This window comes from Urocampus carinirostris, chromosome 12 (assembly GCF_059441175.1).
Source record: "Urocampus carinirostris isolate Australia breed hairy pipefish chromosome 12, RoL_Ucar_1.0, whole genome shotgun sequence".
Classification (NCBI taxonomy): domain Eukaryota; kingdom Metazoa; phylum Chordata; class Actinopteri; order Syngnathiformes; family Syngnathidae; genus Urocampus; species Urocampus carinirostris.
Window position 1 is genome coordinate 8,619,758 of NC_142360.1, and position 23,276 is coordinate 8,643,033.

General features: G+C 44.6%; 1 protein-coding gene across 3 annotated transcripts in view; it reads left to right on the top strand.

Annotated features, from left to right (window-relative positions):
• The window catches only part of gabrb3 (gamma-aminobutyric acid type A receptor subunit beta3), a 66,634-nt gene extending 47,698 nt beyond the window's left edge, over positions 1 to 18,936 (top strand). For all 3 annotated transcript variants that reach the window (XM_088350469.1, XM_088350471.1, XM_088350470.1), the window contains 6 exons: positions 1,985 to 2,205; positions 3,943 to 4,025; positions 7,814 to 7,951; positions 11,226 to 11,378; positions 13,242 to 13,486; positions 16,936 to 18,936. In XM_088350469.1, coding sequence (XP_088206595.1) covers positions 1,985 to 2,205; positions 3,943 to 4,025; positions 7,814 to 7,951; positions 11,226 to 11,378; positions 13,242 to 13,486; positions 16,936 to 17,295 — 1,200 coding nt within the window. In that variant the 3' untranslated portion in view covers positions 17,296 to 18,936. The remainder of the gene's footprint in view (positions 1 to 1,984; positions 2,206 to 3,942; positions 4,026 to 7,813; positions 7,952 to 11,225; positions 11,379 to 13,241; positions 13,487 to 16,935) is intronic.
• Positions 18,937 to 23,276: the final 4,340 nt, after the last annotated feature.

Sequence of the window (23,276 nt, forward strand, 5' to 3'; positions counted from 1 at the left end):
AGGCAGTATAGGGGTAGCGAGGACAGGAGAACGGAGCGTGGATCGGGGATCGATGCAGGGGACGGTATCAGGCAGGATACTGGTAGCTGAGACAGGTGAACGGAGCGTTGATCGGGGATCGATACAGGAAACGGGACGGAATCAGGTATGATACAGGAACAGGTCGGGATCCAGAGTCACAAGTGCATGCCTTGCATGCAATGAAGTTTGCTGACGGACTGACCAAGAGTGACAGAGAATGAAGTGCTTAAATAGGGAGAAGGGTAATTAGGAAACAAGAGGCAGCTGGGGCTGAAAGAGTGAACGCAGGTGAGGGCAATTAGCAGGCAAATGACGGAATCGTGACACAATTATTCTTATGATTAGGGTCTTACTATTGATTGAAACAATTATTGAAGCATATTTTACAATATTTTCCCCTACGGACTTAAATACTTGTAGTTTTAAATAACTGCATTCTGAACAAAGAAGAAAAAGATATATGATTTTCACTATAATCTATGCAAACTCACAAAATAGCATACAAAAATAATTTAAGTCAAAATGAGTTCTTCCGTACCTTAAGCTAAAAATGTTTTGATGCTTTTTCTTTTTATCAAAACGCGTCCCTGAGTTGTCAATAGACATCCACGCACCACGTCCTGTTGAGTGCAATTGTTGTTGCCTCCAACAGTTGTGTCTATTACCCTGGTTTGAAATCAAGTAATGTCTGGTGGTATCATTTACTTGTGAGAGAACACTTTTTGGCAGGTTTCTGTTTGGTAAAAAGTAGCCGGCTACACTTCTGTACATGGTTCATGTTTTCAGCCTGGTACAGCCTGCATGAACCATCGATTTTGTCTCGTAGTCTGCAATACCAGTAGATGTTGCAGAAGGCAGACTGCATAACACACTTTTGTTAAAATGTGAAGCTGTTTACATATGACCAGAAAACAAATCTCGCTTCTTAGTTCTGCTTTACTTTTAACTGTCAGTTTTTATGTTGTTTGGCATATTTCAAATAATGGAAATTTCGATGTTTGTGAATCGATTTATTCACGTAAGGATCGCGATGCGTCCAAGAATAGAAATATCCCCCCCACCCCTAATGTATACTTACATATGACTTCGATATGAGTCTGGCTATCCAGATACAATTAAACACTGTGGTTATCTTAACCGCAAACACAAATAAATCGGGTCACAATGTTGCGCAGTTCACTCCAAACCATAAGGCATTGTTGCAGCTGCAACACAATGCGGCAATTTTACCCCTAACACACACACAGAAAAACTGCATTTCCATCATTTCATCGACGTCAGGTAAGCAGTTTCACAATAGCGATGAGTGTATGAGTAATATGTATTTGTTCAGGTGGGATGTAGTCAGCCTTACCAATGACTGCCATTACAACCTTCCTACGCGGGACATGCAGCACAGTACGCTAAATATGCACACAAGCTCTTTTGGAAATGTGTAGTCACTGATGCGGAGGCTTGTTTATTTCCTGTGACCTGCTTATTTATTTAAGAGAATATTAGTCAGCAGAATCAAGTCCAGTCAGCTCCATTAAAAGGCTTCAAAAAGCTTTTGTGTTGTACCGGATCACTGATGGAACGCAGCCAATGAGTCAGTGAGGTCCTTTATTAATTATTGATCCTTCCATCTATAAGAATCTATCAATCCACCCATTCCCTCTTTTGCACAAACAGAACTTTCTTTTGTAGCGCGTATCTTGGAAACTGAACTGATGAAGTGTAAATTAAATATCAAACTCAGAAGCTACATGCATAATTGTAACACATTCTTCAGCTCTGTTATGTTTCTCTGGTACTAATTAAGGTTTTGACTGATCAATCAGCCGATCAGTCGATTTAATCAGCAGTAGTTTTTTGAATTTTCTGTAGATTTTTCTAAAACAAAGAGTTGTGAACATTTTTCTTGAAAATGCTTTGTTATCACGGTTAAAATGATTAATAGGTGGCTCTCCCGTTTTCTCTTCAGGACTACACGCTGACCATGTACTTCCAGCAGTACTGGCGGGATAAGCGTCTGGCCTACCTAGGCATTCCTCTCAATCTCACCCTGGACAACCGTGTGGCTGACCAGTTGTGGGTGCCTGACACTTACTTTCTCAATGACAAAAAGTCTTTCGTGCATGGTGTCACCGTTAAGAACCGCATGATCCGCCTGCACCCGGACGGCACCGTTCTTTACGGCCTCAGGTAAATGGTCATATGCTACCAAATATTACGTAGTTAGCAAATTATGAAATACGCATTTCTTATAGAAACTACAACAATTAAAAATAAGTCAAGCAATGCTCGTTTTTGTATTGGCAAGGTTGATTGTTCCTTGATTGTTTATGGTGTATTGGTACCATCTGCTGGACTCTGTAATAGCAGGTTTGATGCACACGGGATAACATTGTCTAAGAACCACTTTCGACTTAACATAAAGCTCTTGAATGCTACTACGAAAAAAAAACAGCAAAATCTGTAAATTCTCTATCCATTCTGAAATATGATTTTCATTCTTATCTTTCTATCTGTCTATTGCTTTCTACAGTATCTATAGCTATCTACAGTATCTATCTCTCTATCTGCAGTATTTATCTTTCTATCTGCAGTATTTATCTCTCTATCTACCATATCTACATTAAGTTTCGAATAAAGGACTTGTGATATTTGTGTTGATTGTTAACGTATCGGTGACTTGGGATCCATGATTTTTTTTGTTTTTATAATTGGTTGTCAAGAATCAGAACAGGATCAGGACCCAAACGCGTGACGTTACTCACACAAGGCTTTTATTTGACAGGAAATGGGGAGTCGTGCACATTAGGCAGCAGTCTGGCGTGAAATAATAGGAAGCCAGACAGGATTGATAGTGAAACAGGATATCTAAAATAAACAGGACAAACTAGACGGGAATGAAAACTGGAGAGAATAATAAACAGGACAAAAATAGACGGGAACGAAGCTGGAAACCAATATTAAACAGGACAAAAATAAACGGGAACAATACCGGACAGGGAATACCAACTGGAAAACAGGACCGAGTCAAAACCCACGTCTTGCGGGGCAGAGGTTCGTTGACGGACTGACAAAGGAAAAATGACAGCACTGAGCTTAGATCGACGGAAAGCCAATCTGTCAATAAGCCGCAGCTGGCGCCACTCGGGCGGGGCCAATTGGGCCCCATGGCAACTGTGATAGGGGTTTACAGAAGATGAAGAATACACAATATTACAATACAGTAATCCCTCGGTTAAACTTTTTTTTAAATTATTATTTTATTTTATTATTATTATTTTTTAGACCACAGCAGCACGGCGGCGCAGTGGTTAGCACTTGTGCGGCACAGTTCATGTCATGGGAACCTGTCGTGGGTTCAAATCCAGCTCCAGACTTCCTGTGCGCAGTTTGTATGTTCTCCCCGTGCTTGCGTGGGTTTCCTCCGGGCACTCCGGTTTCCTCCCACGTTCCAAAAACATGCATTTCAGGTGAATTGGCCGGTCCAAATTGTCCCTAGGTGTGAATGAGCGAATGCGTTGTCTGTCCCCGTGTGCCCTGCGATTGGCTGGCAACCAGTTCAGGGTGTCCCCTGCCCACTGCCCGGAGATGGCTGGGATGGGCTCCAGCCCCCCCGCGACCCTAATGAGGATAAGCGGTACGGCTGATGAGATGAGATGAGATGAGATTTTTTAGACCTGCAAAGCTCTGAACCCGCGAACTTGGAACCACGAAGTAGCAAGGTCCCACTGTATTCTAATTTTATGAGACATTCCCGTGTATACTGTATGATTTTGTTTGTATATGCATGTGGGTATGTATAATATCTACAGTATATTCATATCAGTGTAACTACTGTATTCCTCTTCATACTGCAATGCAGCATTAACACTAACCAATAAACATGTTCCCACCTCTCCAACCCCCCCATTCGGCCTTTGGACTCAGAATCACTACGACGGCCGCCTGCATGATGGACCTGAGGCGATACCCGCTGGACGAACAGAACTGCACACTGGAGATTGAGAGCTGTGAGTTCACACACGGCCACGGACAGGCACACTCACATTCACACACACACATACATACAGTACATGCACATATTGAAATGGATTGCACACGCTCATTAGTCTTGATGATATGTGCCCCAGCGCTCCCCATTCATGCGAAATCATGTGTAAAAGCGCTCCGAGATTTACATGTGCTGTAGTCAGCGCTCCGGCTCCTGACGCGGCTCATAAATCAGCCTTTTTTGCGAGCCTCCGGCAAACATAAAGTGCACCGCATGCGATTCATTCACAAGTTTGCCGCGCTGTAAAATCAAACAACCGGCTGTTGAAAAGTGACACGCCCTGCCAAAAGTCATCAAACATCTTTTTAAATACGCACAAAGACTTTTCTACTCTCCATCCATGTACCCCCCTCGGATGGGTCTGGCCTTGATGCGGCGAGGGGGCTTGCGTGTTCCAGTGACCCTGGAGAGCGATACCGTCGGGAGCTTGCTCCTGGTAGGGTCACCCATGGCGGGCCGGTCTCCGGGGTAGGTTCCAGACAAACAAAGACCCCAGCGTGTCGGTACGCTGTGAGGTGGCAGCCCCACCAACCGACTATCCTGCGGAGGGCTAACAACTCACCCAGGAGAAACACACTTTGTTACGAAACTGACCAGAGAAAGAAGCCGGACTGACCAACACGGTAACGGACCCCAGCCTGCCCCCGACCAACGAGTACGGATCGATCTTCGTCATAAGACCCGTGTCGCCACCTGGAATGTCCAGACACTCCTTCGCCCCGGAGCTGCCACCCTGCTGTCCCGAGAGCTCTGTCGCTATAACATCACCATGGCAGGGCTCTGTGAAGTACGATGGCAAGGCAATGGTGAAACAACAGCTGGCAACCATTGCTACATCTGGAGTGGCCCCGAGAGTCGGACCGGCCTTTACGGTGTGGCTCTTGCCATTCCAAAAGCCCTCCGGAGGTCCCTCATCAGCTGGACACCAATAAGCGACAGACTACTGTCTGCTCGATTCCTCCACCATCACGGCAAGATGACAGTGATCGTCGCCTACGCCCCCACCGATGTCGCTGATGAGGATGCGAAGGACGCGTTCTTTGACCAACTCCACCAGGCTGTCAACCAAGCCCCACCACACGACGTCACCATCATCCTCACTGATGCCAACGCCACTCTATCCAGCAATGATCGGTCCCCCGGCTCACCTGTCGGCACCACCTTCGTTGACAGCACAACAAACGACAATGGCAACCGCCTCCTCCTCCTCTGCCACCAAAACAACCTTTGTGTTGCTGACACCTGGTTTCCCCGGAAATGCATCCATCACTGGACGTGGTACAGCCCAGATGGCAGAACCAGGAAGGCATTGGACCACATCCTGATATCACGACGCTGGAAGTCGTTTGTAACCAACTGCCGGGTGTTCAGAGGAGCACAGCTTGGCAACACAGACCATCGTCTGCTGGTGGTCCAGCTCAAGCTAAAGCTCCGAGCCAACCAGCACAAGACTCTGCCTCGCCCCGACTCCTCCCGACTCAGCGACCCCAACATCGCCAGAGACTTCAGTTGCTCCATCCGCCGCTCTCTTGATACCCTGGCTCCTGACAAGCTGACAGACTGGGCGGCCTTCAAGGAAAGTGTCCTCCAGTCTGCTCACAATGTCCTCGGACGCCCGCGATCTTCCCCGAGAAAGCCCTGGATATCAGAGAGGACACTAAACATCATAGACCAGCGGCGTGAGGCCCGACTCCGAGGCGACCTCACAGAGTATCGGAGACTGAATCGCCTGCGCAATGTGGCCATTGCTGAAGATAGGGAGAGGTTTTGGCAGGCAGAAGCCCAACAGCTTGAGTCCGCGGCCAACAACAACAACATGAGCCGCGTATTCAGTCTACTACGCCAAGCCCGTAGCGGCCCACACATAAAGACAGCCCTGGTAAAGGACTCAGACGGCAACCTCATCATGAGAGAAGCCAACTGCCTCGAGCGCTGGAAGGAGCACTTTAGCCTCCTCTTGCAGCACAGCACCATCCCGGCTGATCCCACCCTCCTAGGGACTGCGAGCACAGCACCTCCTAACGACACCTGCTGCACAGACCCTGTAACACCCGAGGAAGTGAGAGCTGCTCTGAAGAAGCTGAACACCAAGAAAGCCCCCGGCATCTGTGCCATTACCGGCGAGATGCTCAAGGCCGGAGGTGATGGCATGGTGGAGTGGCTAACCCGCCTATTCAACCAGGTGTGGGAATCGGAGCAGCTGCCCACCGACTGGACCAGAGGAGTCATCTTGCCCTTCTGGAAATGCAAGGGCGACAGGCTTGTCTGTGGAAACCACAGAGGCATAACCTTACTCTCCATCCCGGGCAAGGTCTTTACCAGGATCTTGCTCAGCCGTGCCCTTCCAGCAATCAGAAGCTGCCGCCGTCCCCAGCAGGCTGGCTTTATGCCCAACCGCTCCACAACGGACCACATCTCTGCCGTCCGTTTGCTGATAGAAAAGACCTGTGAATTCCGTAAAGATCGCCATCTATATATCGGATTCATTGATCTGAAGGCCGCCTTTGACACCGTCTGCCACTCTTCACTGTGGAACATCCTCCAAGCTCTCAGAGCACCACCCAAGATCATAGCCCTGTTCAAGCTGCTCTACAGCAACACAGAGAGCTGTGTCCGTATCAACGGCATTGACTCCGACTGGTTTGCTATCTCCAGCGGCGTTCGCCAAGGCTGTGTGGCTGCTCCCGACCTTTTTAATTGCATCATCGACCATCTGATGTTCAGGGTTAGTGAGCGCATCCCCGGAGTGTCTTTCGGCAACTACCACCTGACTGACCTGGAGTATGCTGACGACACCATCATTCTCAGCACTTCCTACAGCCAGCTGAGAGACGCTCTGGGCATTTACAGCGAAGAGGCAGCGCGGCTTGGCCTGCAAGTGAGTTGGACGAAAACCAAGTTCATGTATGTCGGTGATGGACCAGATCCACCTCCCATCCAAATTGGTAGCGACATCGTAGAGCCTGTCAAGAGCTTTGTATATCTGGGGTCCATGGTGACAGACAATGGGGACCTAAAACCAGAGATTCTCCGCAGAAGAGCCCTGGCAGCATCTGCTCTGCAGTCTCTCTGGAAACCACTCTGGCGGCACCAGACCATCGCACGCAAGACGAAGCTCCGCATTTACAACCTCGCCGTACTCCCTATCCTGCTTTATGGCTCAGAAACATGGCCCCTGAACGACACCCTGGCCACAAGAATCGATGGTTTTGATAGCAGGGCTCTCAGAACCATCGAGAACATCAGGTGGCCCCAGCGAGTCTCCAATAAAGAGCTCAGAGCCCGCACGTGCCAGCCCCAAGCATCTTCCTTGGTCGCACAACGCCGCACCCGCTGGTTTGGCCATGTCCTTCGTCTACCGCCAGACCATCCGACACGAGCCATTCTCCAGTTTGACCCAAAGGCCGCAGGCTGGAGACGACCACGAGGGAAACCCCGCACTCGATGGCTCGACGTCGTTGCGGGCGACCTCCAACAACACGGAGTTGCCGTAGAGGATGCAGAACAGCTGGCACAAGACCGCCAGCATTGGAAAAACCTGGTTCATCTGGTCGGCTCAACGCACAGGGACGGGACCCCCCGACCTTCGCTGGAGCAATAACAACATAACATCCATGTACATGTAATACGATTTCCAAATTTGGATTAAAGCACTTACTGTTGTGTACATGGCATATTTATGGGAATAATTAAAGACAACTCTTTTGTTTTGCCTTCAGTATCTTGATACGGATTTGTTTCTCGCAGACGGTTACACGACGGACGATATCGAGTTTTACTGGAAAGGAGGTGACACTGCTGTGACGGGCGTGACACGCATTGAGCTCCCACAGTTCTCTATCGTGGACTACAAGCTGGTCTCCAGGAACGTGGTCTTTTCCACTGGTAAATGTTTGGAAAAATATTTTCTCACAGGTGAATTGCGGACTTTGAATTGTTGAAGTGGTAAAAAAATCGACAAGTATTATCATAATTCAATTTTTTAACTCTTATGTTGTGTTGTAAAATGGAATAACTGGTTCTGGCCCCGGTGCTGTGGAATGCTCCGCCCTCTGAGATTGGATCTGCAACCTCAGGGAAACTGTTAAAATTTTGTCTTAAAACACACCTGTATTCTTATGAATAACCTGTTTTTATGTACAGTGCATCCGGAAAGTATTCACAGCGCTTCACTTTTTCCACATTTTGTTATGTTACAGCCTCATTCCAAATTGTATTAATTTAATCTCTTATCTCAAAATTCTACACAAAATACTCCATTATGACAATGTGAAAAAGTTTTTTGTTTTTTTTTACTTTTTTAGAATTTATTAAAAATAGAAAACTAAGAAATCACATTTACATAAGTATTCACAGCCTTTGCTTAATACTTTGTTGATCCACCTTTGGCAGCAAATACAGCCTCAAGTCTTTTTGAATATGATCCCGCAAGTTTAGCACACTTATCTTTAGGCAGTTTTGCCCATTCTTCTTTGCAATAAGTCTCAAGCTCAATCAGGTTGGATGGGAGACGTTTGTGCACAGCCATTTTCAGATCTCTCCAGAGATGTTCGATCGGATTCAAGTCTGGACTCTGGCTGGGCCACTCCAGGACATTCACGGAGTGGTTCTGAAGCCAATCTTTTGAGATCTTGGCTGTGTGCTTTGGGTCGCTGTCCTGCTGTAAATTGAACCTTCGCCCCAGCCTGAGGTCAAGAGCGCTCTGGAGCAGGTTTTCATCCAAGATATCTCTATATATTGCTGCATTCATTTTTCCTTCTATCCTGACTATTCTGCCAGCTCCTGCTGCTGAAAACATCCCCACAGCATGATGCTGCCACCACCATGCTTCACTGTAGGGATGGTATTGGCCTGGTGATGAGCGGTGTCTGGTTTCTTCCAAACATGGTGCCTGGCATTCACACCAAAGAGTTCAATCTTTGTCTCATCAGACCAGAGAATTTTGTTTGTCATGGTCTGAGGGTCATTCAGGTGCTTTTTGGCAGATTCCAGACGGTTTTCCATGTTCCTTTTACTAAGGAGTGGCTTTCGTCTGGCCACTCTACCATACAGGCCTGCTTGGTGGATTCCTGCAGAGAAGGTTGTCCTTCTGGAAGGCTCTCCTCTCTCCACAGAGGAACGCTGGAGCTCTGACAGAGTGACCATCGGGTTCTTGGTCACCTCCCTGACTAAGGCCCTTCTTCCCCGATCGCTCAGTTTAGAAGGCCAGCAAGCTCTAGGAAGAGTCCTGGTGGTTCCAAATGTCTTCCATTTACGAATAATGGAGGCCACTATGCTCATTGGGACCTTCAAAGCAGCAGAAGTTTTTCTGTATCCTTCCCCAGATTTGTGCCTCAAGATAATCCTGTCTCGCAGGTCTACAGACAGTTCTTTTGACGTCATGCTTGGTGTTTGTGCTCTGACATGCACACTCAACTGTGGGACCTTATATAGACAGGTGTGTGCCTTTCCAAATCATGTCCAATCAACTGAACTTACTGCAGGTGGACTCCAATTAAGCTGTAGAAAGATCTCAAGGATGATCAGTGGAAAAAAGATGCACCTGAGCTCAATTTTGAGCTTCATGGCAAAGGCTGTGAATACTTATGTAAATGTGATTTCTTAGTTTTCTACTTTTAATAAATTCAAAAAAACTAAAAAAAAAACTTTTTCTCACTGTCATAATGGAGTATTTTGTATAGAATTTTGAGATAAGAGATTAAATTAATACAATTTGGAATGAGGCTGTAACATAACAAAATGTAAGTGAAGCGCTGTGAATACTTTCCGGATGCACTGTATGTCAATGATACATCCATTGAAAGGTCGTCTTTGTTTTTGTTTTTTTTTTTTTAGATTATACTTTTTTTTTTATATATATTTCATTTTTATTTTCATTCTTTGTTGATGCAACATCCATTGCAGCCTGGTCATCCTGGTAGAAGGATTACCTCATATGCGGTACTCTCTCAAGGTTTCTTCATTTTCCTCATTCTGAGGTTTTTGAGTTTTTCCTTGCTCTCAATGTCAGAACCAGAACAGGAGGAGGACCCAGATGCGTAACGTTTCTCACACAAGCTTTATTTTACGGGAATGGGGCAGTCATGCATGTCAACACAAACGGCAGTGATTCGATGATCGTTGGGCGGAAAAGTAAGGCAAAAGTCCGGCGTGGAACAACAGGAAGCCAGAGGCAGACGAGATCGATACCAGATACACAAGCAGATACCGGACAGACGGGATCGATACCGGACAGGACGGGACAGACAGGATCGATATCAGATACAGGAGACTGGAGACAGATATCAGACAGGACGAGACAGACGGGATCGATACCAGACACTGGAGACTAGATTCCGATATCAAACAGGACAATGTAGACGGGAACGATACCCGATACTGGAGATTGTAGCAAGGTATCAGACCAGACGCGACAGACGGGATCAATACCAGACACTGGAGACTGGAGACCGATATCAAACAGGACGAGATAGACTGGATCGATACCGGACAGGATACACAAGCAGGAAACCGGACAGAGTCAAAACACACGTCTTGCGGGTGCAGGGGTTCGTTGACGGACTGACGCAGGGTGAGTGAGAACATTGAACTTAAATAAAAGGGAAAGCCAATCAGTCAACGAGCCGCAGCTGGCGCCAAACGGGCGGGGCCAATGGGCAGCCGTGACACTCATGTAGGTTTTAGATCATGGGGTGGTGTAATAATAGTTTTCAATAGTCTGAGATCTGTGCAGCCCTTTGAAACTCCTTGTATTTAAGGGCTATACAAAGACTTGACTTGGCCATAAAATCAAATTATAATGGGAATAAATGTTAGGATTTACTATTAACTATATTGAGCGATACTCCTTTCATTTTGGTGGTTACGACTGAGTTAGACCCCCGAGTCAAAATTGAACGTTGACAGAGAAACTGCATTTAAGATTTGAGTCAGAAGTGGCAGTAGTGAGTTAAACAGTGGTGAACTCCGTAATTCATCCTTAAGTTGAAATCTGTTGTCATTGTCTGTCCCCTATTTAATTATATTACCGAAAACATTTCTGGTTTAGCATTTTGTAATTTTATGTTGGTTTTATTCCAGGTTTTGTGGTACAGATTTGTGTTTCTCTAAAGAGACGCAAAAAAGTTCTGAGCATTTTTTTCCTCTGTGTGTGGTGCAGGTGCCTACCCTCGACTGTCTCTAAGTTTCAAGCTGAAGAGGAACATTGGGTACTTCATCCTGCAGACGTACATGCCCTCCATCCTGATCACCATTCTTTCCTGGGTCTCCTTCTGGATCAACTACGACGCCTCAGCTGCCAGAGTTGCTTTAGGTAAACGGTCTCAAACAAATGAAAGAACCGCTTGACATTTGAGTGTTGATCGATCTCAAAACATCGTAGCAGCAGTATTAATACAGTAATAAGGATTACTGGCTGGCCCAACTGTTTTATAGTTCGCCAAATTAGGTGACAAGGGTGGAGAATTGTGTTTGTTGTGTATTTAAAGCTAATTGAATTTCATTCGTTTTTTTCTTTAAATCTTATACAATTTTTCTTTTATGTTGCTTTAATCGTTTGTCAATGTTCTGCACCAGTCTTGTTCTTGGCTCTCTTGCAGGAATCGATGGCATGTACCCACACAGCTCTCCAATCCCTCCCCCGCACACACTGTTCAAACGCTACATTTTGGGCCCACTTACGCAGCAGTGCTTAAGAAAAGAAATATGATCACGGTCTAAGCAGGAGACGCACACAAACAAACTGCTAAAATGATACATATATGTATTTTTAGAAAACTCCATACTCTGGCATCACGAGGAATAGTTTGATAATTCGTCATGTATAAGCTGCTCTAGCAAAAGTTTAAATAGTCTGCTATGTGATTATTAAGCATAAGTGTAACACCTTGTCCAGTGTGTGAAATTGCCACATTTCATCTTTGCAAAAAAAAAAAGGTAAATAGTCTGCATTTATATAGCGCTTTTCAAGTCAATGAAGACCTCCCAAAACGCTTTACAATGTGCTTCACACTTACCCATTCACACACACACTCACACACCAATAGGGAGTCAGCCATGCAAGGCGCCTACCTGGTTATTGGAGGCATTAGGTATTGCCATTTTTTTGTATCTGTGCCTTCTTCCAGGGATCAGCTGAGTAACTGTAACAATTATCCATATCAGTAGATGGCAGCAGATAACTTTATGATAATTATCTGCTCGTGAGGCAGTACAGTGGAACCTCGGTTCTTGACCATAATCCGTTCCAGAAGCCTGGTCGATCACCGAAGATCAATTTTCCCATTAAAAATAATGTAAAATCGTTTTAATCCGTTCCAACACCCTAAATGTTTAGCATGAATGATCAATGTAATCATAAAGCTAACACATGCTAATCGTACGTTCGCGTTATCGTAATCTTCCGTACGAAAGATTACGCTAACATGAACGTGTAAAAACAAAAAATCAGGTCGTTTACAAGTCATTTAGCACCACAAGTGGCTAGCGCTTCTTTGGAAAGGGGGCTCAGTTCCAACACCCTGAATGTTTACCTCGAATCATAAAGCTAACCCAGGCTAATCGTACATTCGCATTATTGTAATCTTCCGTACGAAAGATTACGCTAACATGAACGTGTAAAAATAAAAAATCAGGTCGTTTACAAGTCATTTAGCACCACAAGTGGCTAGCGCTTCTTTGGAAAGGGGGCTCCGTTCCAACACCCTGAATTTTGGGCTCAGTTCCAACACCCTGAATGTTTACCTCGAATCATAAAGCTAACCCAGGCTAATCGTATGTTCGCGTTGTCGTAATCTTCCGTACGAAAGATTACGCTAACATGAACGTGTAAAAATAAAAAAAGGATAAAGAAAAGAATTATGAATAGGATTTCTTACCCCGTTCCTCGATAACAAAAGCAAAAAAAAAAGAGGGACGTGTGCACGTTGTTACAATGTATGTGTTTCACCCGGTGCGGTTAGAAGGGGGCACCAACTGTCAGTGTAAACACTGAAGTTTCCGGTAAAGCTGAGTGACATACTTCAGTGTTTACATTGACAGTTGGTGCCCCCTTCTAACCGCACTTGTCGGTGTTGGTAAAGCAACAGAAAGCGAAATCTGAGTGATTTTGTTTAACTGAAGCAGAACCCAAACAGTAAAGTTCATCCAACTCAATGTGGCCTCCTTACGTTGGCAGGAATCACCACGGTGCTGACCATGACCACCATCAACACGCACTTGAGGGAAACGCTGCCCAAAATCCCGTACGTAAAGGCCATCGACATGTACCTGATGGGCTGTTTCGTCTTTGTGTTCCTTGCCCTGCTGGAATACGCCTTTGTCAACTACATCTTCTTCGGACGGGGACCACGCATGCAGAAGAAGCTGGCTGAACGAGCGCAAAAGGCCAACAATGACCGCGCCGCTTTCGAACGCAACAAGGTGAAGACCTCAACCAACACTAAACATTACTCAACGATATCATTTTTAGAAAGACTCAAGATGGTAAATGGTCTGCATTTACTTAGCTCTTTTCAAGTCAATGAAGACCTCCCAAAGCGCTTTACAATGTGCTTATAGCAATAGCAGCTATGTAGCTATGCAAGGCGCCGACCTGCTTATTGGAGGCATTAGGGATTCAGTGTCTTGCCAAAGGACACTTCAACATATAACACGGAGGAGCCGGGGTTAGAACCTGGATCCAGGCAGAGGGTAAATGTTTTGTTTTTCTAGCATAAAGTTTGATAAAAGGTCATATGGTTCAAGGGGGAAATATTCTTGCAAAACGATTTAACATTTCCTGCACTTTTTGCCTTTTTAACTGACTCTCAGGACCAGAACGGAAACAGGACCCACTTGCGTCACGTTCACCACCAGTTATGTTGAAGGAACTAGGAAGGGCTGCGGCCACTATACAGTGTTTACTCTCGTACTCGGCTTGTGGTCCGAACACGGAAGGGGATCTTCCGTAGCGAGCGATGGCGGTGTCAGGGACGGGAAAACTGGTCGGTAGCCGGGACTGGAGAGCAAAAACATGGTCGGGGTCGGAAACGAGTCGTAAGCCAAAACGGGCGAGTAGACGTGGTCGGGATCAAAAACGGGTTGCGGAAAACGGGACGGGAGCAAAAACGGTACAGGCGGGAGTCAGGGGTAGAAAAAAAAGGCTTGCCTTGTAAAACAGAGGTTCGCAGACGGACTGACAACAGGGAATTGACAGGACAGGGTTTAAATAGTGGGGAAGCCAATTTGTCAACAAGCTGCAGCTTCCGCCACACGGGCGGGGCCAAATTGGGCGCTATGGCAACGTTGACACTTACAGAGAAAGTACACAGAATATATGGTACACAGATGCAATATTGTACATTGTACCTTAACTTTTCATTCTAAATAGAGGGTTAAAATCCTGGATTGCTTAAATTTTAATGTTTTGTTCTCAAGGTTGAAAAACTGCTTGATTTGTGCGTGAAGTGTTGGTAAATGCTTGATATTGTTGCCATATTTCTCTGCAATCGGACTTGATAGACCACGCAAAAGGACAGGTGCATCATTGGAGGCTGCTGTTTCGAAGGGACAATGTGTAATATTTCATGCTTATTTAGTCAGTAAAATACATAAACTATCATACAAATGTTAATTTTTTTATAAATATTCATCAGTTGTGACGGTTTTATTTCTTTTACATAACGGAATTCCTACTTAGTAGTCGCCACCATGTTTGTCTGGCATCTTGCTGCTTTATGCTGTCCTCATTCGCACTTGTTTTTGTTCCCATGTAGTGATCAAATATTACACAATGTACCTTTACAGAAGGAAGACTAGAAAACAGAAAATACAAACAATGGCTAAAACGTGGAACAAATCTACGCACAGCATTCTGCAAAATGAGCCAAAAGCAACTCTTCACAATGGGAGAGTCGGCTCTCTTTGGTATTTGATATGTAATTTAGGGAGAGGGCTATCTTACCCTTTTTTCTTTGCTAACCATTTGCTACATGTTACCTAAATGGGGCACTATGAAATTATTAGTGCAAGGATTACATATTATTTACGGAAATTTGATATGGTCATGTTAAACATTAGGTTAGTGTTTTCCAGTGGTAAATTTCTTCTTTAAAAGGTACTGGAGTAATTGTAGAAGCGGCTGTTAGTCCTTAAAAAGTGCTTGAATTTGACCATAAAATAACAGTACAAAGCCTGTAAATAGTACCTCTAACGCAGAAGCAACACAGCAGAGAGAATAGTTCATGGCGTTTTACTTGTCGCAGGCATTATTTGGGACACCTATAAATGTTTCGGATAACTTTTGCAAGAAGTTAACGAGCAGACGAAGTGATTCATGACACACTCCTATTTTCTGACCAAATCATATTAATTTATCTGTGTGTATGTTGGCTAGTATGTCTCTACTTTATAGGGAGACTGTATAATATTTGGCCACTAGATGTCATTGTATTTCGTAGTGCAAATTAAACGAGTGCTACAAAGCACAAGGGAGAATGTGAACAACGAAGACTAAGTGACCAAACCACACCATTTTCCTTCTCACTTGTTGGCCAGACTTTCACATGGTTTTGGGGATTTTGGGGTACCCTTAGCAGCAAGTTGGCGGACAATTATGTCAGGTCCATCCTGGTGGGACTTTTATTGATGTTAAATCAATAAAAATGTCTCCACCTACACGCATTAAACCTAACAAATGTATATTGGATAGCTTATTTATATTTGTTTATTATATAAATCAATATTGTTTGTCATGAATCAAGTTTTTTTACACTAGGAGGCACTAAATAATACACAATGACCTGACAATGTCCGTGGATTTATTTATAAGCGCCGTTGTTGTTTGCTTATTTTTCCTAACGTGAGAGAAGGAACTGCCTGTCTGGCACAAGAGCTTTGTTCACCAAACACTTTCTATGTTTTATACATCAAAAGACTTGACACAAGGAAAATGTGGGATCCCACAAATGTTGAGGCAGTGGTGGTCTTACCTCTATTGGTGCCCCGTGTGAGGGACTAAGCCGTGCTAAAATCAGCTTTCATTTTCAAAGTATTAACAGTCAAATTTTCAAAAAATGATTACTCTGCTTTCCTCGCCCTGAACATCCCCTTTTCGCCAGCTAGACAGCTAGTAAACGAAGTCCTCAATCACCAAAATTAATTTATTTAGCTGCTGATTGTTCAGGCAATGGCCTACACTATTACCCTAATGAGGACACTGTAACACTAAAAACAAAGTAAGAAAAAGGCTTGTTAGCTTGCTAACTAAATAGATGAATTCTAAGCTAAGCTAAGACATGCTAAAGACCCATTCAAACAAAAGTACAAAGTTTTAGGAGAAAGAAAAGTCTTTTAGACTTATGGACGATTATTGTCCAAAGCAACAACAAAAGGGGATTTGCAGTGAGTGTCGAAAGTTGGCGACCGAGTTGCCGTCAAAGTTTTGCGATTATTTTTGTTTCTTTTTACAACTAATAACATGAAAACCACAAGAGGGCACACGAAGACCATTCTGTATCATTCTCAAAGGCAAAACAGTTATCATATGAAGTAGAGCATATCATTTAATTGAAACTGAGCCTTTCTACTTTTATCCACCATATTTTCTGGTATACAGGTATAAGGCGCACTATGAAATTTCTGGCCAATTTGTGGTTGGGTGGGCTCTGTAGTCTGAAAAATTGGTAAACATTTTTATTGTATTTTACAGATGATTTGGTGCAAATATTTTGTTTTGTTAATTATTTGTTGATGTTGTCTTTGTGCTGAGCCCAAATCAAATCCACCAAAACATACTAGGCGGGGTCCTCAAACTATCATTTATCATCAAACTTGGGCCGCAAGTTCGAGACCCCTGCCGTAGTACACTATTAAACGTGCGTTTTCCCCAGGCCGACTCTCACGGAAACATCCTTCTGACGACCCTGGAGATCCACAACGAGGTTGGCGGCCATGCCGTCACCACCACCAGTACCCGCAGTAGCACCAGCAGCAGCTTGTACGACATCACAAGAAACTCCACCCCCGCCCTGGAAAACTCCTCCGGGGTTCAGTATAGGCGTGGCGGGCGGACCCCGAACCCACCCGGCCAGGACAGCAGGAGGAGTCGCCTGAGAAGGAGATCGTCGCAGCTGAAGATCAAAATCCCTGACCTGACTGACGTTAATGCCATTGACCGCTGGTCCCGCTTTATCTTCCCCTTCTCCTTTTCCTTCTTTAACGTCGTCTACTGGCTATACTACGTCAATTAATGTGTGTTTGAGTGGACACGGTAAACGTCGCGGGCGAGTGATCAACCTCGGCACGGCTGCCAAGTCATTCTGACCGTATGCACGGTCAATATGAGGCCATGTACAGTGGATTCTCCAAGGTCTAATGACGTATCAAAGACATTATTTCTTATCGGAAAAAATGTGAGGACAGCACTGAGGTCTGGGAATTTCCTTCTTCACTACAGATCTGAAAACTGCTGAGAATTAAGTGTAAACATTCCTTTGCCTATATGTACACTGACAGTGATGAGTGACCAGGCCAGAGTAAATCCCTCTTCTTGCACCTACACTTATATTAGATCAGTGGTTCTTAACCTGGGTTTGATTGAGCCCTAGGAGTTTGTTGAGTCAGTCTCAGGTTTGGTCGAGCCTTTGCAGCAGAGGTCAAAACATACCGACGCATCATGTCTATACGCACGACGTGACATTGCTTGGCCAATCAGTGATTCGCTGAATTGAGCGCACTTAGGAGTGATCCAACATATAAATGTCATTGTAGTTCGTCATGTATTTACTTTCTAGATATTTCAATCCATTCTATGTCAAGCAAAAAAAGGTAGAAGTTGGACAAATATGTATGATATGGATTCTTGTGTGACACGGAATGGGATGGGAGTCGGCGTCAGAATTTCAATGCAAAGTTTAGCAACTGTAACTTTGCACCGGCAAAGCTAGAAAACAAATTGAGAAGTTTCGCTGGAGAATATAAAATCAATGCTAATTTTGCTATGACTGTCCTTGCTTGGTGCCTTCTTATGTGAAAGAACTATTGCAAATATTAGCCAGTTTGAACCAGTTAAGATCGGGTCACACATTGTTGAGGCTGAGGGGCCCTACCCTGCGAGGGTGCGTGGCCAAGACAGTATAAGACTAAGGACTATTTTAAAAAGACAGACTTCTAACTCATCATGCTGAAAAAGGCTGTGCATTCATTCCTCCCGGCATCCAGTAAATAGTTATACCAGAATATGCCCCCTCCTAGTTCTTATTTCTAGTAAAGCGAGCATTTAAGATAAAAGAACTGGGCTAAGGTTCAAGCCATACCTTACACTTGGAAAGCCAGCCGCATTAACAATGGTAAATCTTGTACTCAGAACTGCGGCTGAAGGTAAATCATCCCAATTTTCTCTTCTGTCACCCTCAGCGAAAGAATAGAGGACACGACTAAAGATATCTCGAATGATAGAATGATAAAAATCGAGTAGGTTTCAGTCGTTAAGGTTAAGAACCACTGTACTAGGAAATCCACAAAACAAATGTGTGAATGTGACTGAATGTTTGTCAATAAATGTCCTGAGGTTGATCGGTTAGTAGTTCAGGGACGAATCCTGCTTCTCTTGCCAAACGCCATCTTGGGTGATTTTCAGATTTAAAAATGTTCGAATGTGCATGTGTGAATGCTCGTTTGCCACTACCGTACTTACTCTGCAATGGGGTGATTATTAGTCCAGTGTGTATCCCATTTTTCTTGCCATAGGTCACCTTGGATAATGGTCACAAAATTATGAATGGTTATTTTGTCTACTTTATATTTGCTCTGTTATTACCTGGCAACCAATTCGCAATGTATCCTGTTACAATGTCATTTTGGTTTGATTAAAGACTCAAACCTGTATCCAACCATCTCTCTTTGCTAGTTAGCGGCCATAAAGCCCAGACTTGGTCCCCAAATACTTCATTCAGGTTCTCCGAAGAAATTGTATCGTGCAATCCCAAAGCGCTCCCAGAAGTCTGCACTACATGTCCCAGGTTGTCCCTGGGGGCCTAAATATTTTGTATAGTTGTAAATGCGAACGTAAATGTTTTTATGGACGGTAGGTTACTGGTTCATGTTGTATCTCATTTTTCACCACAAAATCCTGTTTGTTGAATGTGGGCCACTAAATTGTCCAAATATTGGTGAAGTTGTGCGTATCGGGAGCGTTTGTTTTACGCTGCATCACACAAAACCATAATTATCATTGGATTGATGCTAAATCCGTTATGTTCCGAAAACGACTGACTGCTGGAATTTTCATTGTATTTATTTTGCGTAGACCAATCCCAGCTGGCTTGTGTGTGCGTTGTTCTTGTGGGAAGCGTTTGCCATCTGTGGCCGGCCACGCGTGGGAGTGAACGCCATCTGGCATGACTTCGTGGGGTGCTCACGTGATGCAAACCACATTAATTTGAGTTTGTTAGATATAGACTACCGTAGTTATTCGTGTATAACGCACGCTTGTTTATAACATGCACACCCTTAAAATCAGTATAAAATTTTGTTTGACTTTTTCTCGACTCAAGCTAAGAATTGTAGGTCGCAAATAATGTTGAATATATGCAACCATGATAAAAATAATTTGTTGACAACATAAAGTATGAACACAATACCAAAAGAAATTGTTCAATACTTAAAAAATGTCTTTCAAAGTCCAATTCATCAACAGATACACCAACGAGATTTTCAGCGGTTGTGTTTATTTGGTTTCATTAATATCATTCAGGACGACTTTCTGTTTTCTCCATTCTCGCACATTCGTTTCTGGTACAGTGAATTTTCAGCTAGCTGCTAGATTTCTGTGAAATTCAGCATGATAGGCAACTTTGAGCTTAAAAGAGGCAGCATATGCAGAGCAATTCCTCCTCGCAGCCCAAAATGCCATCTAACAAGTTCCAATATATCATTAAAAACATGAAGAAGACATGATTTAAACTTTATAACTTTAGATATTGGTAATTGCACAAAACGGTATTGCTTAATTCCTGATTCAGTGTAGGCGAAGTGCCTCGGTTAAAAAAACGGTTGCAGGAAGGAATCCAAATCCCCGTCACACAGCAAAAGCGTCTTAGCCATTAGTTTAATTAAGGTCCTATTGAACCTCTCCAACTCTCCTGCAATCTCATTTTGGATAAAAGGTGTGGGGCATTGTGTAAATAAAGGACTGATTTGTTGCATGGAAACCTGCACACACAATACCGGGGCCAGAGCTTGCTACCGTCTGAGTGCTGATGTGCGTGCGACTGTCTGCTGTACTTTGGACATCATCTAGTAAAACGCTGGATATCGGCCTGAAAGAGCACCAGCGTTGGTATGCTGTGAACCCTCTTTGTGTTGTATTACCCATTCACATGGGTCCAGTACCAGGACCTCTCTGCTCCACCGGCCCGTTCGGTCATTATCAATTGGAAGACGCAGTAACAATGGTGAAGGGGGCAAAGGCCCAGGTAGTGACGGAAATGGCAGACTGCCCAAACTATCAGCCTCAGCTCCCTGTCTTACGCGGACCCCTGGCGTTCAACTGCTGTGAGAGAATGACTCTCATAGGCCACCACTCTCTCAAGACCATCAAGAATTTGTGCCAGCACTGCTCCAACCGCTACCCTGTGATGCATCAGTATTCCCAAGAAAAAACCACGTACCTCGGTGGCGGACTATTAAGCAGGCAAAGTATTGACCTTGTCTGTGTTTTGGGGGTCTGTGCAAAGCCCCTTGGCTGACACAACATGGCCAAGGAAAACTACACACAGATTGGTAGATTGCATTTCTTTGCATTTAGCCATAGTCCAGCCGCCCTGCAGATGAATGTTCCTCGAAAGACTTACTGAAAACCAGTATGTCATCGAGGTACACCAGACAGATGTGCCATGGCAACCCATTTAAAACCAACTCCATGACCCACTGAAAAGTTGCTGATGCCCTTGTGAGGCCCATTGGCATTGATATAACTGGTACAGACGTTGACTGGTGGTGAAAGCGGTCTTTCCCCAGTCTTCTGGTGCCACCTCCACCTGCTAGCAACTATAGGAGAAATCCAAGGTACTGAACCACAGGGCTCTGGCCAGGGAGTTTAGTGAATTATCTACCCATCACAGCGGATGTCATTCATTAATAGTCAAAGCATTAAGGCCCCTGTAATCAATGCAAAATTGCCACATACCATGATTTTTCCTTGCCAGAACCACAGGAAAAAAACAGTGGCTACAGCTCTTTTTAATCACTCCATCCTTCAATAAGCACTGTACCCGCCTACCCATCTATTTTCGCTTGTCAGAGAGGTATGGTAGGCTCTCTTTCTCTGTTCTTTTTTGGCTGATAGTCACCAGTTTGGATGTGATGTCTGATTAGGTTTTGGTTACTCACACCAGCTCTTGCCCAGCTGAACACATCATGATTCTTCTCCAACAAATTTTGCAGTTGCTGCTTCTGTACTGTAGACGAAGAAATATTTGAGACATTTGGTAGAGGTAAAGCGTCTTCTACTTGACTTGAATATTCAGCAGGTTCAAGTATGTCACGTTCGTTAACATAGTGAAAAAAGATTAGAGGTGAACATGAGTGCAATTTTAATTCGTCATTCGTGGGATTAAAAAACTGGGCCACTGTACGACCCGCTACTCACCGACACCAATGAACACCCAACGACAGGTTCTGTGCTATCACGCAATTCGAGTTTTACATAGCCGAGATACATACTCGGCCTCGGTCATGAGATGCGAGGAGGCTCAATCTGGACCGGGACAATTTCTTTTGCCGAGCCGAGGAATAGTAACATAAGAAGGCATTGAAACATTTCAACTATTTGGAATGAAGTGGATAGTGGGATGTTTAGACGCGTTCTCGGGGATGGTCAGGTCACCTGTATGATGCGGCATGGGTAAACCAGTGAAAGCTGTTGGGCCCTCCTGTTAAACAGAAGAGTGTGTTGTGTCACCCTGACCCGAGTGACATGGCCGCTTTCTTGTGTCCCGTTTCATCTGGAGGGACGAAAGCATTACCAACTTCGGTGCCGAGCTGCTTAACTTGTTTGGGTCTTTAGGTTGGCCATGGTCCCCAAATTTTTGTGTGTTTTTTTTTGCTACTTTGACCCTTTTTAAAAAAAAAAAATTCTTTATTTTTGTATGTGTTTGTCTTGCCGTCGGTCACCCCTCTTGAGGGATATGACCAGGGTAGATAGATATATATGGAATGAAGTCAGTTACCTGAAGAAGAGGGATGTGAGAATCCCCTATTATTAGTAGTTGATGACCCACATCCATTATGACTCTATTCCGCTGCATAAAGTCAAAGCCCATCAAAATGGTGTGTCGCACAACATGCAGTTTTATTCGTAGGACTTTTCCCCAATTGTATCGGAAGGGTGACAGAACCTAATGTGTTAGAAAGTTGTTTTACTGCCCGCGCAAACATATAATGTGTGTCCAAGACACGTTTACGTAATGTTGGGTGGAACATCCTGAACTCCTTCCGAAACAAGTGAGACAATGGAACCAGAGTCTATTACAACATTCACATTAACACTCTCAATGGTTCCCTTGACATAAGCAGTAGGCTTTGACTCAACCACCATTCAGGTCCTCACCACCAGCGGTGATGGCGGCGCAAAGATGTTGTTGTTGTAACCCAGTGACGACACATTGGCATCTGGGTATTGAAGCTAGCTAATGTGCGTTTTCCGTGTTCCCTCCATTGGGTGAGGGGAAACGTGGGGAGGAGGACAAAAATCTCACTCCACGTACAAATGACCCCTTGGACCGGCGCTGCAACGACCTTATTGGCGTGTCCTTCCTTGCTGCTGGGTGGTGTTGAGACCAATCTCGATTTCAATCTACCTCGTAACGTCTACGCTGGAGAGAGCCCCCGGCTGGGCTGCGGTTCATTCTGAAGTAACTGGAGTTGGAACTGCAGCCAGCACCACCACAGTCACAGCAGCAGGTCTGTCGGTGTCCACTCCGCTCTCCTAAATTCAGCTGATGCTTACTCGTAAAAGATGATCGGCAGCCCCCATAGTCCTCCTGCACTCAGGAGCGAGACTGTAAGTCTCTAACCTCCATCCGCAGATCATCCATTCTCAAAGCGAGCCACTCTAAGGCATAATCTAGCTTTTTGGGTAGATTTGAATGTCCATAACAACGTGAGCTGGTGACTTTAGGGAGGCCACCACTAGGGGTTGGGCAGGGACATAGGGAGTTTAGAATACGCC